The 17,207-nt window shown below is 41.9% G+C and overlaps 1 protein-coding gene across 1 annotated transcript; it reads left to right on the forward strand.

Moving 5' to 3' along the window:
* The first annotated feature begins 4,296 nt into the window (after nt 1-4,296).
* On the forward strand, nt 4,297-13,143 carry ggt5b (gamma-glutamyltransferase 5b). The gene is made up of 12 exons (XM_079551496.1): nt 4,297-4,472; nt 5,790-5,917; nt 6,689-6,784; nt 6,851-7,046; nt 8,269-8,429; nt 8,812-8,958; nt 9,069-9,196; nt 10,401-10,585; nt 10,658-10,749; nt 12,490-12,599; nt 12,681-12,791; nt 12,928-13,143. The coding sequence occupies exons 1-12, from the start codon at nt 4,306-4,308 to the stop codon at nt 13,072-13,074; spliced, it is 1,668 nt and encodes a 555-aa protein (XP_079407622.1). The 5' UTR covers nt 4,297-4,305; the 3' UTR covers nt 13,075-13,143.
* Nucleotides 13,144-17,207: the final 4,064 nt, after the last annotated feature.

Consider the following 17,207-nt stretch of genomic DNA (forward strand, 5'->3'; position numbering starts at 1 on the left):
GCTCCATGGTCTGAGCCTATAGCTCCATGTTCTGCGCCTATAGCTCCATGGTCTGTACCTATAGCTCCATGGTCTGCAAATTCACGATATGTGACTTTTTTCAGACAGATTATATATACACTGCTCACAAAAACTTAGGGCACACTCAAAAAACACATCCTAGATGTCAATCAATTCGATTTTTCGGATGAAAATCTTTATTCATAGTGTAGGGCAATGTGTTGAGAACAAAATAACATAAGAATGATAAATGGAAATCAAATTCTCAGCCCCTGGAGGATCCAAAATTATAGTCAAAATCAAAGTGACAAATCAGGTCACTGGTTGATCCAAATTCTGTAGAAATTCCTCCAAACGAGTCCGTATCATCCTCAGTAGTGTGTGTGGCCTCCACGTGCCTGAATGCACTCCCTACAACGCCTGGGCATGCTCCTGATGAGACCACGGATGTCCTCCTGAGGGATCTCCCCCCAGACCAGGAGCTCTAATCCAGACCTGGATTAGAGCTCCTGGACAGTCTGTGGTGCGACGTGGCGTTGATGGATGGACCGAGACATGATGTCCCAGATGTGCTCTATTGGATGTAAGTCTGGGGAACGGGCAGGCCAGTCCAGAACATCAATACCTTCATCATGCAGGAACTGCTGACACACTCTTGCCACATGTGGCCTGGCATTATCAGGCATCAGAAGGAACCCAGGGCCCACAGCACCAGCATATGGTCTTACAATAGGTCTGAGGATCTCCTCCCGGTCCCCAATGCCAGTCAGGGAACCTCTGGCTCGCACATGGAGGGCTGTGCGGCCTCCAATGAAATGCCTCCCCAGACCATCACTGACCCACCACCAAACTGGTCATGCTGGAGAATGTTGCAGCAGCAGAACGTTCTCCAGGGCGTCTCCAGACACTGTCATGTCTGTCACATGTGCTCAGGGTGAACCTGCTCTCATCCATGAAGAGCACAGGGCACCATTGGCCAATCTGCCAATCGCTGTGTTCTCGGGCAAATGCCAATCGGGCTGCACGGTGTTGGGCAGTAAGCACCGGCCCAACCTGTGGACGTCGGGCTCTCATACCACCTTCAAGGAGTCGGTTTTTGAGCGTTTGAGGACCAACATGCACATTTGTGGCCCTCTGGAGGTCATTTTGTTGCGCTCGGGCAGTGCTTCTCCTGTTTCTCTGTGCACAAATGAGCAGATAGCGGTCCTGCTGCTGGGTTGTTGACCTCGGTCGGCCCCCCCCAGGTCTCCTGGTGTACTGGCCTGTCTCCTGGTATCTCCTCCATGCTCTGGACACTGCGCTGGGAGACACAGCAAACCTTCTTGCCACAGCACGAATGGACGTGCCATTTTGGATGAGCATCACTCCCTGAGCAGCTTCTGTGGGTTGTAGATGCTCCTCATGATCCCTCTAGTGGTGAGAACACTGGACAAATGCAAAAGTGTTTCAAAAATACGGTACAAAGGCTGAAGACAGGGAAATGGTCTGTGGTCACCACCTGCAAAACCATTCCTCTTTTGGAGTGATCTTGCTAATTGCCTCTCATTTCCACCTGTTGTCTGTTTAATTTCCACAACACCAAGTGAAATTGATTCACAACAAGCGTGGCTTCCTAACTGGACAGTCTGATATCCCAGAAATTTGACTGACTTGGAGTTACATTGTGTTTTTTGAGTGTGCCCTAAGTTTTTGTGAGCAGTGTATGTATATATATATATATATATATATATATATATATATATATATATATATATATATATATATATATATATATATATATATATATATATATACACTCACAAATGTGTATGTTTCAAAATACCGTAAATTTGCAAAAAAAAATTCTCACAGATTTGCAATTTTTTTTTTCTCAGTGTTTGCAAAAGGCGAAAGGCTTTAAATTGTTGCCTCATCTGTCCATAACAAATACAAAACATTTGATTGGTGTGGGTGGGACAATGGTGCAGAGGAGAAGGGTGTGAAAAGTGGACTGGCAGACAAGTCTGAGCTGGAGGAACAGGCCACAGTTTTTACGAGATATGTTCTTACCTGAGCTTAGACGAGTTGATACGTACCTGTCCGGTCTTTGTGCCTGTGGAAGAGCGTGGTCGCTTCCAACTTCACCCCCGTTTGGAGGGATAGAAATACTTTGGGAGAGGCCAAATGCTAACAACATCTTTGGTCGTTTTGCGTGACTGAGGGCACGCACAAAGACCAGACAGTTACGTATCAACTCGTCTATAAGTAAGAACATATTTCAGTATGGAAAAATGGTGGCCTGTTCCTTTAAGAACAAAAGAACAAACAGCTGCTAAAATTATTGTACATGGTATTGCTGCCTTAACCCATAGAATTCATTTGTGTCTCGCTTTTTTCTCTAGCCTGAAATGGAATCAGGTAAATTGGGCCATGCCTTTCAGCTAAAATGGGCCACAATTTAAGTTGATTTTCTGCAGATACTTTGATGGATTGAGCGAACAAAACTAAATGTTGCATGATTATGGAGATGACAAATGGCATTTCATTACATTTGCTACTTTTTAAGTCCCTGTCAATACTTCCCAAAGCTGGCATCTGACTTAAGATCTGGTGCTGGAAAAAGGGTGCTCTGAGCACTTGGTTTGGTCACTCCACACAACAACTCACTTTGTATTACATATTAGTGATTCAAAAATGTAGCTGAGTTACACTACTTTGAGTTACATTTGAGTTACTTTTGGCAAAATATAAATTAAAAATAGTAAAAATGACACTGAGCAAAAGTCAAAGATGTCCTTTTTCCTTTGCTTTCCCCCATTCTCTGGGTTTGTTTTGACGACATTCGCTACAACTGCAGATCTCATGCACCAGTGTCCGTTATTTGAGGGGAGGTTGGCTTTTCTTCATACATTTAAATGCTCTTGTAACTCGAGTAACTTATTTTTGTAATGACTAATATTTTACAGTTATATTCCTTAGTTACCGAAAAAAAAAGTAATGTATTTCTGTAACTTGTTAGTTTTGCAAACACTGCTCCTGTGAGGTGTGACTGCTGCAGGAGCGGCTGAGCAGAGCCATTTGTAGGGTTTGCTTCAGTGGGAACTGCAGCTTATTTTAAGATATTCATTTAATGTTTTATATATTCATTAAAGATAAATCAGTAAAAATATGCTCTTTATCCATCAAAAAATACTACATTTTGGAGAGATATCCGATGAGTGGCTCATTTTACCTGAACACATGGCCCACTTTACCTGAAGACCATTAATTTCCAAACTGTGAAAAAGCGAAGTTAGGGCCTAAACCTTTATATATGATTACGTGAATTTCATCAGAAAACATGTGACAGTCCAAATTGTTAATTATTTGGACCCCTTTCAATGTCATGCATTGCTTTATATTATTTACCAAAAAGTGGCCCATTTTACCTGACATTATCCTAAATAGATGCACACAAAGGTGTTTTTTTCCCCTTTTTCTTTTCTTTTTTTTTAACAAACACAACCTCTTTTTTCTTGTTTCATCAAATTGTTCTTAAATCAATCTGATTAAACTAACCTTTAAAGTCGTCTTTTTCTTCTTCGGGCACCTGTAGGTCTTGGCGCAGAAATAACCTGATCACTAACTCCCTCTTGTGTCCAGACTGATGACACTTCCCTCACGGACTGAAACAGTTGCAAAGGCTCTGAGCGGGAGAGTTTTATTGCGCTCCCCTGCACGACTTACAGGTTGTTGACCGAGGAGCTGCCGACACAGAGGCCTCTCGCTCATGGTGGGACTGTTTACTCTCTAAGCACAGCAGACATTCTTCAGCTGGACAACAATCCATCACAGTGTGGCCGCGTGGAAACACCGCGCGACCGTGATCAGACGGATTATCAGCTTTGTGGCCTGTAGTATTTATCCCATGATCTGATTCAAGTCCCATCCTTTGTAGTTGGTGTTTATTTAATCATCACTTGCTTTTGGACAAATTAAGGTGTGCGAACCACGAGTTTTTCTTCATTGTGTGCAAGTGTAAATACATGTTGTACTATGTGAAGCACAACTAGTTTATTTATTTATTTTACAGCAAAGTCAACAAAGTGAAACTCGTTATAGGTCTACATGATTATTTGGGAAGGTTTTAAGAATCCATTCCCAGCTTCAAATATGTTTCAAAATGCTACGTTCCAGGCCCAGTATTTAACATTTGGCTAAGTCTGCTTGAAAGGAGGAGGAGTGTCCACTTGGAGAGGTGTAGGCCACTGGTGAGAGCTCGTGCAGTCTCCGGTTATCAGATGGTTCAGTGCGCGCAGGATTAACGCGCTGTGTGGATCCTCCACTATGGCGCGGTACAGGCCCTGGGTGGTGCTCTGCTGTACTTTCACCGGGCTGCTTTGTCTGGCGGCGGTGGTTTGCTTGTGCGTCTTCTCACTCCGGGATAAAGGATGTGCCAGCTACCGGCGCGCGGCGGTGTCAGCGGACTCGCGGATCTGCTCTGAGATCGGCAAGTAAGTGCTTGGCGAACTTTTGTGTTGTCAACAAGTGCTGGCCTAAAAAGCCTGCTGGTGCTATGCAATTAGTATTTAGTCATTATAGCCTTCTATAACAATAGCGTGCGCACTGCTTTGTTACCCTGCAGAGTGCGTGCCCGTGAGAAGTTTTAGAGTCTTTGAAACACGTGCACTTGTGCGTCTCAAATCAAATAACAGATAACCATCTTGTGGTTGGCGTGTAGTTTTTTGGATGACTGCTGCTGATGCCTTATCCGTCTTTTGTGTTGGACTACTTAGGAAATGGCTTTGTGTGCACGTGCCAAGACTGCTGTAGGGGGTCATTTCCATGTTTGGGCAAATATTTCACAGAAATGACCTTTGACATCACATTTTTAACAAGAACAAACTCCCTCCAGATAGTGAGGGTGTTTACAATGCCTTTAAAATATTTGGATTTATGTTGTGGGTGTTTAATCTTTGAATGAATGTTATTATCGGTATAAAAAAAACTGGTACAGTGTGATCTTATTTGGGGGTTAAAAGCTCAATAAATCAGGGTAGGATTTAGATATAAACAAATCCATAAGGAAAATCAGTCCTATATGAAGAGAAGTTTATTCTGGAACAGTGACTTATTTTAGAAGAAGTTTGGTCTCTTTAGAAAAGACCAAACTGGCCCAAAACCTGAAAATGGAATTGATGTTGAATAAACACATATAGACATTACAACATAGATGACATTTAGAATGCAAATCCTCAGGACGTGTCCATTCAGACTGGACAGCCTTTAACACTGCACTCTTAAAAGAATAACGTGACTTAAATAGTTCTGTTTTTAGCAAATAACATTAATTTATACTTACATGGAAACACATCACTTGAGTGGATCACACTCTCACAAATCTGCTTGTTTTTTATAACAGTTAAAGGTTGACCAAAGTCTCTAATGATGAGATTTTGGCCTTGGACTCACAATAGTGCGGGTGTCCACTTTGACAGACCACCCCACTCCTTCAGAGTTGAGGGGGTTCTCGCACACATTCCCCACAGTACAGTCTGTTGTTGCCTGAGAATAAAAGAACTGTACCTCTGCCAAGTGGCTGCTGCTACACTGAGATGTGAGGCTTTGTAAAGCTCTGTAATGTAGCTGAGAGCGGACTCGTCCCTCTTCAGACCCGACTCGTAACTTTGCTGGGACCACGACACCCACAGGCATACAAGCAATTTCCAATGTAATGTAGTCACCGTTTTCCTCTGAACAGGAAACTGTGTGTGACACTATTAATTAATAAAGTATGAACTGCTGTTTCTGGGAAAATGTGTGTTTTCTAGGAACATGCTGCAGCAGGGGGGATCCGCTGTAGATGGCGCCATTGCAGCTTTGCTCTGCACCTCTGTGGTCAACCCCCAGAGTATGGGCATCGGAGGAGGCTCCATCGTCACCATCAGAGACAGAGCCGGTCAGTCTCTTCACCTTTTCTTTAGGAATAACTTTTAATGTAGCAACAAATATAATGTCATAATGGACAAGTATCAAGCCCTTTCTGGTGTAAAAAGTACAAAACAGATGTGACATGATAGTCATGGGGTTTAAACTGCAGCCTGGCATTTTGTTTGGGAATTGACGTCCGCCATTGACAACATTAATGATCCTTCCTGTATTACACCCCATGCTGTATCCCAATAAAACAAAAAGAAATAATCAGTTATAAATAGGAAACTGGATGTAAAACAGAGGAACACACAAACACACATCATGCTAAATATTAACCAGTCATTGCTTGTTATGTATGAAAGGCCTCATTCCTGATTTATTCATTTATTTGTATTTGTGGATTGAAATTAAAAAAAAATGTCTGTATGTTGTAAAAACACTGCTTTTGGAAAGTCTTAAAGAAGAAATTGTACATTAGAAATGTGTTGGGAATGTCAGAGATGACATTAGACCACAAATAACAATTAAGAATGTTGTCTCTCCTTGTTCCATCGTCAAATAAAGTCTGGGGTCTATAACTTTATGGCCCCACCATAAACTCACCCGTCCTTATGTGCACTGGTCAACATTTTCATTTGACACCCCTCCCAAATGCCCTAACTGTAGTCGAGACAGAGAGACCATAAATACACAGTATAATCTATACAAAACAATACGTCAATAGTAAAGTTATTTGCAAAATACTTTCTAATAGACTGGAACTCTTTATCTGTTCTACATCTTATCGTCTTGTCAGGCAAAGTCAGAGTGTACAACTTCCGAGAGACTGTCCCGCGATCATACAAGACAAACCTGTTGGAGGACTGTCCTAAAACATTCAGCCTGTCTTCAGGTAAAGCTCTCACTGTGGCCTTGTGATTGTGATGAGCTGTTGTTAAGTGCAGTCCTGTCTCTGCAGGCAGCCAGTGGATTGGTGTTCCAGGAGAGCTGAGGGGGTATGAAGTGCTCCACAAGGAGTACGGGAGACTTCCCTGGAACAAGCTGTTTGAGCCCACTGTGAAACTGGCCCGAGAGGGGATCCCCTTGCCCACTTACCTGGGACATTTCTTGGCTTCACCCCTGGTTAGATCCAGAGTGGAGAATACATCTCTGTGGTATAGTAGTCACTAACCTTCCACTATGAGTTCATCCTTTATTTGCAAAACTCTATCTCCAAATTCATCTGTAATCCTGCAGAGCCGGTTTTTCCTATACACACATTGCGCAAGTTGCGTCTGACAGTGGCTTAGTGGTTAGTGGGGCAGGGGCCAAATTAAGGTTATGTTCCACTTCTGCCCTGCACTACTGCACAGTGGAGCTGTTTTTGATCGTAAATGGGTTCGCTCTTCTTCAGAGCACTGGCTCTGCAGGGCCGAGACCGTGAAAAGGCTTTTGGCTCCTGAAATGGCTTGCCATTGGCTTCAACTGGCGTTTTGTTGGCTTTTTGCTTTTTGCTGGCTTCTACTTTTGGTGACATGTTCATGGTAAGGGCTTCTTGCAACCGGAGGGTTAGAAGATCGAACATGGTTGTCCTTGGGCAGGACACTTCCCCCACCATTGCCTCCAGTGTCTACATGGTCATCATGAACGAAAGTCCCAGATGTAATGCGGTGAGTCCCAAAGTCTGGTTCGGGACCCCAAGGCTCGCGGGACACTGAGGTGGGGATGATTTCAAGTATTTTTTTAAATTCATAACATTGAGTTTGATATATTTTTGCTTGGCAGTATATTTTAGTGAAATTGAGCAATGACCCTTAACAGCCGAGTTTGTTCCCGCTGTCACACAAACCTTACGATCTCTGCCGCCCAGGCTGTTGCAGGTGCCGTTCTCGAGAGGCTATGTGACTGAGTTCAGGCTGGAGAGGGCTTTTTTGTATTTTAATTTTGTTAAATTACGGGATAGTACTAAAATATGAGAAGATGGCGGGGAACAGAGTGTGCATATATATATATATATATATAAAATTAAAACAACAGCACGGCAGAGTGGAGCTACAGACATACTTAACTTATGTTATTAACTGATAACATAGCCTGGTTGATAGTGCAGGCCCTTCAAAGTGCCACCACATACTCCATAAGGGTGTGTAGTGCGGCGTAAGCGAAAGGGGGGGCTCTCGGACTGGCCTTCCGCCAAAAAGCCAGCTGAAGCCAAGCCATTTCAGGAGCCAAAAGCCAATTTTCAGGCTCGCGCTCTCTCCAGTATTTTTTGTTGTATTGTTTGTTTACAATTGAGTCATATAAATATGATAAACATATGTCCTATAATGTTGGAGGTAACACTGATAATATTACAGCTGTGTAATAGCTTATTAATCCAGCTGTTTCTTTCTATAGTGATTTGTTTTGCAACAAAAACAGAACCGTTCTGAAAAAAGGCGACATCCTCAAGTATCCTCAGCTGGCTGAAACCATGGAGGCTGTTGGCAGGTTGGGGGCAGAGGACTTCTATAGCGGCAAGATCGGAAGAGACTTGATTGAAGACATAAAGGCAACAGGTTGGTTAAGGGATGATATTGACTTCAAATCCCGGCACCTACAAGAGCAGACTTTCATTGTGTCTTTGGGCAAGACACTTCACCCACTTTGCCAGTGCATGAATGCAGTCTGAGTGAGTGGTTAGTTAGTTAGGGCTGCTGTACTACAACAGTAACTTACTACCACAAAGTGAACGAATGATTACGTGAGTGCTTAAGTTAAGAATCTCCTCGACACAGGCTTGTAAAGCACAATTTAACTGTAAGCCAGGATGTAATAATAATAGAAATATTAGTGTTATTATTAAGTGAAGTACTGCCGTAGTGATGCACTGGTGTGTTTGCTTGTGGATTGTTATTTTTAACATGGATCAGAACTATTTACTGTAGATGTCTATGTCAGGGGCTACATTGACGCTGGATGACTTGAAAGGATACAAAGTCAGAGTGGAAGATGCTCTTCAAGTTTCTCTGGGGGACACTTTGATGCACATCGCTCCACCACCAGCAGGGGGCCCTCTGCTTGCCTTTATTCTCCAGCTCATGAGAGGTTAGACTTCATACTTTTCTTGAGTCCACAGCACAGACAGCATCTCATCAATAATTAATAAGTACAAAAAATAAAAAAAACTGAAATCCTCAACTTGACGTTTTGTTCAGGATTTGCGAGTCCTAGATCCTTGGATACAGACCAGAAGATTCAGCTGTACCATCGCTACGTGGAGGCAGCTAAATTTGCTAATGGGCAGAGGAGGAACATCCGTGATCCACACTTCAATAATGAGAAGGTAAATAAACCCCGGCATCAGTGATGTCATATTTGGTGAAATGTATCAACGTATTACGTAAAGTGTGATTTATCAAGCTATTTTCTGAAAGTGCTTAAAACAAAATTAACATTTTATTAGAATACAGTTACACTCAATAATAATTAAAAAGAATACACTATTTCTACTTTTCTCACCTGTCAAACCTGAGAAATGACTTGGCTCCCTGATACCACCAGATCTAAACCAGGTCAAAGATTGAGCTCAGGTTTAAACTGGGACTAAAAAGAGACTTAAGGGACTGGTCTCTAAAGTAAGACAAAGGGGTTTGCTTGGCTTCCTCCGGTTCCCGCGGTTTTCCCTGACTACCACTAGAAACATGCACAATAGCTCAGGGTAAATGAGAGAGTGGAACAGCGGATGGAAACCTGCCTATTGACATGTATGCAGCATTACCGGCCTTGCAGCGATGGGGAGTAAAGGAATACATGTAATTACAAAACACATTTTAAATAGATGTATCGCAGAACAATTTCTCTTTCATTAGTTTTTAGAGTATTTATAAAACAGTTACAGTTAAACTCATGGGAATACATCTCAGCACTCAAAACTAAAGAAAAGGTCAAAAGACTTGGGTGAGGGAGGGGGGGTTTAATAGCTCTGTGTTCCAGCCATTCACAGCGTGATGCTAAGGCACATTCAGAACTGCTTTGCTTCCCAATAATCAATAGTCTGCCTCTTTCCCGAGTGTGTGTGCACTTTTATAAGTGAGCAAAGTGCTTTTTTTTTTTTTTCATTTTCTAATTAGTGGTAAATAAGTCCATAACAGGAGGTGTAACAAGTGTACATGTTTTTACACTCATATTCAGAATGCAACACTCTGATTGGACCAGAACAGGAATATGGTATAAAATATGTTTTAAGGAGAGTACTCAGTATACAACTTCAATGTATTCTCCTAACACTGGTCCCATGTGTCTTCATTTACATGCATTTTTACAAACAAACTAACAAACAAATAAGAGCTGCGGCAGGCCCTGATCCACCGAGGCTGCTCACATATCACACATATCCGTACAACGGCCCGAGAATCACTGATTTTGTCTAAATTGATTCTAATATACAAGAATCATCTGATATTATAATCACAAAAGGGGTCAGTTGATTATTGACTTCATTCTTTGCTGTTTTGTTAGTTTTCACTACTCTGACGCTTGTGTTGCAGAGTGCGGCTCATCTGACTGAGTCAGGTTTCATCAACCACGTCCGGGCACTCATCACTAACCAGACTCACGACAGCACCTTCTACTCCAACGTCACACCCCCCTCCGATCACTTTGGGACCACACATGTCTCTGTCCTGGATGAGAATGGCCTGGCAGTGTCCGCCACCAGCACCATCAACCAACTGTAGGACTTGCTCTGCTATTTCTGACTGGTCTCCAGAGATCGCACTAATCTCTCTCTCCGGTCTGCTCCAAGGTTTGGGGGAGCCGTTTATTCTCCAAGAACTGGCATCATCCTAAACAATGAACTGGCAGATTTCTGTGGCAGAGCCGACTCCGTGAAGCCAGGTGAACTTAGCCGGGGCCAGAGTTACGTTTACACTTGTACTTGAGTGACCTGTATGGGGAGTATGCAGCTTTTATGGATAAAGGTGGGGTTTGGAAGAGACCGATTCATCATTTTTGACAGACTTGGAGAGTGGTGTAACCAAAAAAGAGGAACCACTTAAAAGGTTAACAAGGTTTAAAAGGAATAGTATTAAGAATGGAATGAAAAAACATTAATTAAAAGGGATTTTGGGCGCAGAAGTCAGAGAGGTCCAGAACCGGCCACGCCACCAGCGTTGGGTCACAGATCCAAGCGTCTCCTTGGCCCGCTCCCGTATCCTCCCCTTGGGCACACAGCAGAGACCAGGAAACTGCCCCAAACACTGAGCACAGTTCGGCCAAAGGCTGTCAGCGTCACAACATTCAACACCGCTTCACTGTCGGGTACTCACGACGAGGGCAGGGTTTCCCCTGCCGCTGCGTGTATCCACATAGTAGTGCTTCACCACCGAGCGATGTCGCTGCTCTGGTGCCCGTCCTCCAAGTGCTCGTCCCGAAACTCCTGCGCCGGCCTGTCTGTCTCCTTCTGCCCCCATCTCCAACTTCCTTGTTCCTTTTGCCTTGTCTCTTTCCCCGCGAGGGAACAGGCATGGTAATTGCAGGGCAGGGGATTGGGCATCAGAGTCATGTGTACAGGTGTTATGGTACTCGAAGTATAAAGCAATTAGGAAACACAGCAAGCCAAAACAAAAACATGCATATAAAACGACCTAACTATAACCAAACAGGAAAAACATGCTATCCCATTTTGACTCGATTACAGACCTTTTAAAGTAACTGGAAGGTTTCAACACACAGCACTTTTTACTTCCACTTGAGTGATATTATAAAGTTCTTTTGAGTGGAACATTTGGTTACTCTACTAGATTTACTCCTCCACTGTGAGTAAAACTGTCATTAACAAAAGCTTCCAGTTGACATACGTCTATAGACACTTAATACATTTTTGTGCTGTGAAATAAATATAACATTTGGATCAGATAAATCAGTTCATTTTGATGCAATTATTATATTCATTATTTATACTAGGTCGACATAAAACGCTCTATTCAAAGCATTTGCCCTCAATTTGTTATCTGTAATGCAATGAATTTGTTAATAATCTATGCCAGAGGTCCCCAACAGGCGGCCTGCGGGCCTAGATTATTTAATCCGGCCCCTGATTTGTAGAGCACAAATTCCTAAATATGTGAAAAAAAGGTCAGTCGCTCAGGAAAGAATTTGGCACGTGTCCAGCAGAGGGCACTGACATAAGAAGAGATCAGGATATAAACAACACATTATAGCCACGTGGTAAATGGACAGTCTTCCCCTGGGCGGCTGGTTACAGTCCTGTCAGGCATTATTATTTATTTATTGAAAACGGTTTCCTCAATAGTGTTTTCCCAATCAAAACATATTTTAATGGAGTTTTGGTTTATGGACCCCGGCAATGCACTCCCAATATATTTTGGCGCCCAGTGAAATTCACTTGGATTTACCCTGATATAAGCCATAACTTTGAAAGCTATAAACCTCAAACAGTAAATGTAAACTTACTGTAGGTACAAGTCCAAATAAAGCGTTTGATCTTCACCTTGACTTGCTCTGAACTAAAATCAGATTCTATTGGAAATCATTCATAGCAGGATTAGGGACACTTTTAAAATACACTTGGTCATCAGCGATGTAACTTTCTCATGTGTCTTATTGCTGGTGAAGGTGAACAGCCCCCCTCTTCGATGACTCCGGTTGTTCTTGAATCCGCTCCGGGTGACTTGCTTGTGATTGGTGGATCTGGAGGAAGCATGATCACCTCCGCAGTGGCACTGGTAACTTCTCTGACCCTCAAATTCGTGTTCCTGTATTTATTCTTGTCCTGCTTCAGCTGAACGTGATGTATTGTTCTGCAGTCTATCATGAACCGCGTGTGGCTGAAGATGAGCCTGAAGGAGGCCATCGCTGCCCCCATAGTGTTTGTGGATTCAAGGGGCAACGTGAACTTCGAGCCTGGGTTTGATAAGGTGAATAATGTCATTGTTCAGTCTTTGTGTAAAGAAGTGTAAATAATTCAAATGTGTTTTCCAGCATCTAAATCTTGTCAAAGATTAAGCTGATTAATCTGAAACAACTACAAATATTTGTTTTGTTTTTGTTTAGTCTGTTATTGAAGGCCTCAGAGCGCTGGGACACAAAGTGGGGAACTGGAAATACTTCCTGAATGTGGTCAATGCTGTGGAGACAGAGCGCGGCTGCATATCGGCCTTCTCAGACACTCGGAAAATGGGCGAGGCAGCTGGATACTGACCCCACAGGTGGATTCGTTTTTCTCGTAGCAGGGATCTCCAACCTTTTTTCTTCATGAGCTACACATAACAATAGAGCACTACTCATGCTTGAAGGATACGTTAAGTCATCACTGGATTTAGACAACATGTTTTCATTACTTGATGAACTTGATGCACAACTAGAAATGTGACTTGACACTTATCACGTAGTTTTTAGGGCATTAATCAAAGTTGACTCATCAAGCTTCAGTAGAAATGTCAACCACTGGGGAGCTACTTGAAAACCATGGAGTTCTACTCTCTTCAGTAACAGGTTGGAGACCCCTGCGAGAACAAAGGAAACAAAAGACTTTGTGCTAGTCACGTCACAAGGAATGTTTCAATGGCTTACCTTTTTTAAAATTTGTTTTAACCTTAAAGCCTCTTTTTCGCCTGAAAGATGTGTTGTTATGTTTTACAATCCTGAAGAAAAAACAAGGTTCAGATTTTAACTTTTTTTCTGTTGCTGTTTTTTTTCACTCTGGGCCACATCTCTGAGGGAGACAGATGGCAGCTCAACACTTTCTGGTCCGTTTCTCCTAATAATTCTTTGTACAGTTCAGCTCAATGTGGATGTGTACTTGTATTTTCTAAGGATGCCTTCAGTTTTTGTAATATTTGGGCAGAGTTATTTCACTTTTGAAGCTGTTTTTTCTGAAGCTATGTCCGGTTCAATTGTATATCGTTACTATGGAAACGGCTGGAGTGATATAGTACGTGATTGTTGCCGGACTAACTGTGCGTTATGTAAGGGATAATGTATAGAACGCTGGTCATTATCGGGAAAATAAGCACCGACAGGGCTTCGCGTCGGGGTCCGGTTCGCCCTGTCGGTGCTTATTTTCCCGATAATGACCAGCGTTCTATACATTATCCCTTACTTAATGCACTGTATAAACAACATAATGCTGATTTATTATCACTCACCTTTGCTAGCTGCCTTCACCAGATGAATGGTCAGTCGACTGCTATTAGATGTATGATCATGGCAAATATGGCAGCATGAAAAACTTCTGCTTTCAAGTCAAGCAGACTCCCCAACGCTCAGAACATTTATTTTAGTGTCTCTTCACTCATTTTGCCTTGTAGCTTCTTTCTATCCCCTTTCTGTCATGCAAGACAGACAAAGGTGCTGCTTGAGTGCATAAGGCAGATGGGGAAAAGCCATTTGTACATGCAGAAAATCTTACAAAAAAAGAAAATATAATTTCATTGAAAATATATAAATATCAGCTGGAGAATTGCTACTTAAAGGGACTATACTGTACAGAGTTTAAAAATGTTAAAATAATGTATTTTCCTGCCTCTAAAATCATTAACTGTCACTCAAAAACGTTTTAATTCGGGTCCAAAGTGCCGTCATGCACGAGCTTAATATAGAAGGTGCAGTAACACGAATGACCTGAGATGGCAGTAGTGAGTATAAAATGGCTAACTTGCATCTAGCCCCTTTTAAATTTGAGCCACGTGGATCGAAATACCGACATTTTGGTATCGATCCATCTAACCCAGCTATCATTTTACTGCTACACAAATGACTGCTGTGCATGCAAAGAGATATTTTGTTATGTATTTTGTAATATATAAAAAAAATCACTTGATGCATGTGTCGCATAGTGAAAGTAGTGTGCGTGTGCGTGTGCGTGTGCGTGTGTCATCTGGGGACATGAAGATGTACAACTGTGTATCATCAGCATAACTGTGAGTTAACTGCATACTCCATGTCTTCTGATCGCCACATGATTAAAAAGCACTGGACCAAAATTCGAACCCTGGGGCACACCACATGCAATTTTAATATTTATGCTGTGTTGTTGGTTCACAATGATCAGCAATATGTCGTGTGGTGTCTTGATGTTTGCCTTGTCTCAGAACCCCTTTAGCACTAGGACAATGGCAGTGCTAATAACATGCATTTTGAGCGGAGAGACTCATGAATTAGTAATGATTTTTCAAGTGGATTCGGCTCTGTCTGCCTTCGAGGCGATAAATGTGAGTTATGAGACCATGCAAATTGGCCCCAGTGTAAAACACAGCTGTCACTGGTTGTGTGATAAAAGAGTAAATCAGCATAAGTTGAGATCTTTACTGCTGTAATGTTCCACTTAAAATAACCTTTAAATGGTGGTAGTGTTGAAACCGCAAAATATGTCTTCATCAGCAATTTCTTCAGTGTAGCATAGAAATGTTAGAGGCTCCAGCGCCATACCATATTGAACTGCAAAGTTTCTTGATGAGACTTTTTATGAACCTTCTACAATCAATGCATTATTCATTCACTCCATACTCGGTGGCGGTAAGCTACTATTGTAGCCACAGCTGCCCTGTGGTAGACTGACAGATGTGAGGCTACCAGTCTGTGTCATCGGCCCCTCCGACCACAAACCACTCACTCACTGCATTCACCCAGGCGGTCTCCCATCCAAGTACCAACCGGGCCCTTCGGTATCGCAAAGGCGGTCAGTGTATTGTGACCCCGGACATGTTGGTGCCCTGTCGTCTAAATCCAACATGGAAGATCCAATCACCAGCATCAACAAAACGCTCTAAAAATCAGAACAGAACTGACACGTGTAGCTGATCAGATTTCTCCAGTGAATACTAGGGATACACTGATCCGAAACTAGTATTGAATATTGGATAAAAATATGATATCGGGTATGGTATCTGAAAATAACTGATATCTAAATTATTTTGGCTCCCACCATTTCAAAAACACAACTTCTACAAAGAAAATCTCAATGAATATGGACACACTGCACCTGGAGAATTCAATCCCTGAGTTAGTTTTACACTTCATGTATGAATGTACACGTAAAATGTAGCATAGCATGCGGAGTCATCACAAGTAATAAAATGACCTCGGCCACTGTAGAAGGTCTGGGTGTTTGTAATAGGTTATGAAATGGTGGTAAAGAATAACTCATATATTTGTAATGCATGTTGTGATAAATGCTGTGAGTTGTTTTTATCAAGGTGTGTCAGGTACAGTTACGCTTTCATTTGAGAGTATTTAGAACTTTCTAATAATCAAGGGGATACATGATGGTATTCAAGCATTAAACTTTGGCTTCATATTGCCTGATATCGAGAGAGAAAAGATCAAAATGACCGGGGAGAAGTTTAGGGATCTCTGCTGCGTTTGGGGTGTGCTGTTGCAAAGTGTAGGTGTTACAGGTGTAAGCACACAGTATTTATACATACATATAATGCAAATGAATTAATGTTCATTATATACACGCCACATTTGTGCATAGATATAAAGCAATTTAACATTTTAAGTATTCATAATACAGTACTCTGATTGGTCAAAGTAACAGAATACGTAAAATACGTTTTAGGCGAGTATTCTGTAGGAACTAAACACAATTTCAAACTATTCTCCCCAACACTGAATATGTAGCATCACATTTGCAAGATGAGACAAGTCTTTTTGATCTCACAACTTCACTTGTTAAAAAAGAGCACAGCAGCTCTTTAAAAAAGTCTCTTGGTATCGGTTGGTATCGGATATCGGTAGACACGCAAAAAGGCTGGACCGGTGCATCCCTGTTGAATACAAATACATACAACCTAGAGAACTGGGTAATCTGACTGAGAAGACGCTGGTGTTCTGTGCTAAATAGTTTTTTTTAAATCATTTTTACCTTTTATGTATTTTTATGCATGATCTCATATTTGTCAACCAAGTTTTGTGTTGTATGTAGCACAATTGTCCCGATTTTATCAATACATGAGAGTAGACTGTGAAGTTAAGAATGGACTGAGGGTGAATGGCCTGAGGCGTTCAGCGAGGGGAGGTCATGTCCGAGTGTCCGGGAGAGACAGGAGGGCTGAAAGCTTTGCATTGAAAGCAAAATACTTGATTTTTTTTTTACCAGTAGTGGAATGAAATTTGTTTATAGGAAAGCATTTGTATCCATACCATGAAGTTACAGGCTATAGGTCTCTGGCATTTATGTGAAAATGACCCTGCAAGTGGTAAAAAGTGTATCTATATATGCAAAGTAAGAAATGTGTTTGGACCAAAACTAACATTTTACTTTAATAGCTTCTTCTTTAATGGTTTGTAATAAATAAAAACAAATCAGGTATTTGAGGTATTTAAGTGTT

The sequence above is a fragment of the Gobius niger genome (genome assembly GCF_951799975.1).
Source record: "Gobius niger genome assembly, chromosome: 2".
NCBI classification, from domain to species: Eukaryota; Metazoa; Chordata; class Actinopteri; order Gobiiformes; family Gobiidae; genus Gobius; species Gobius niger.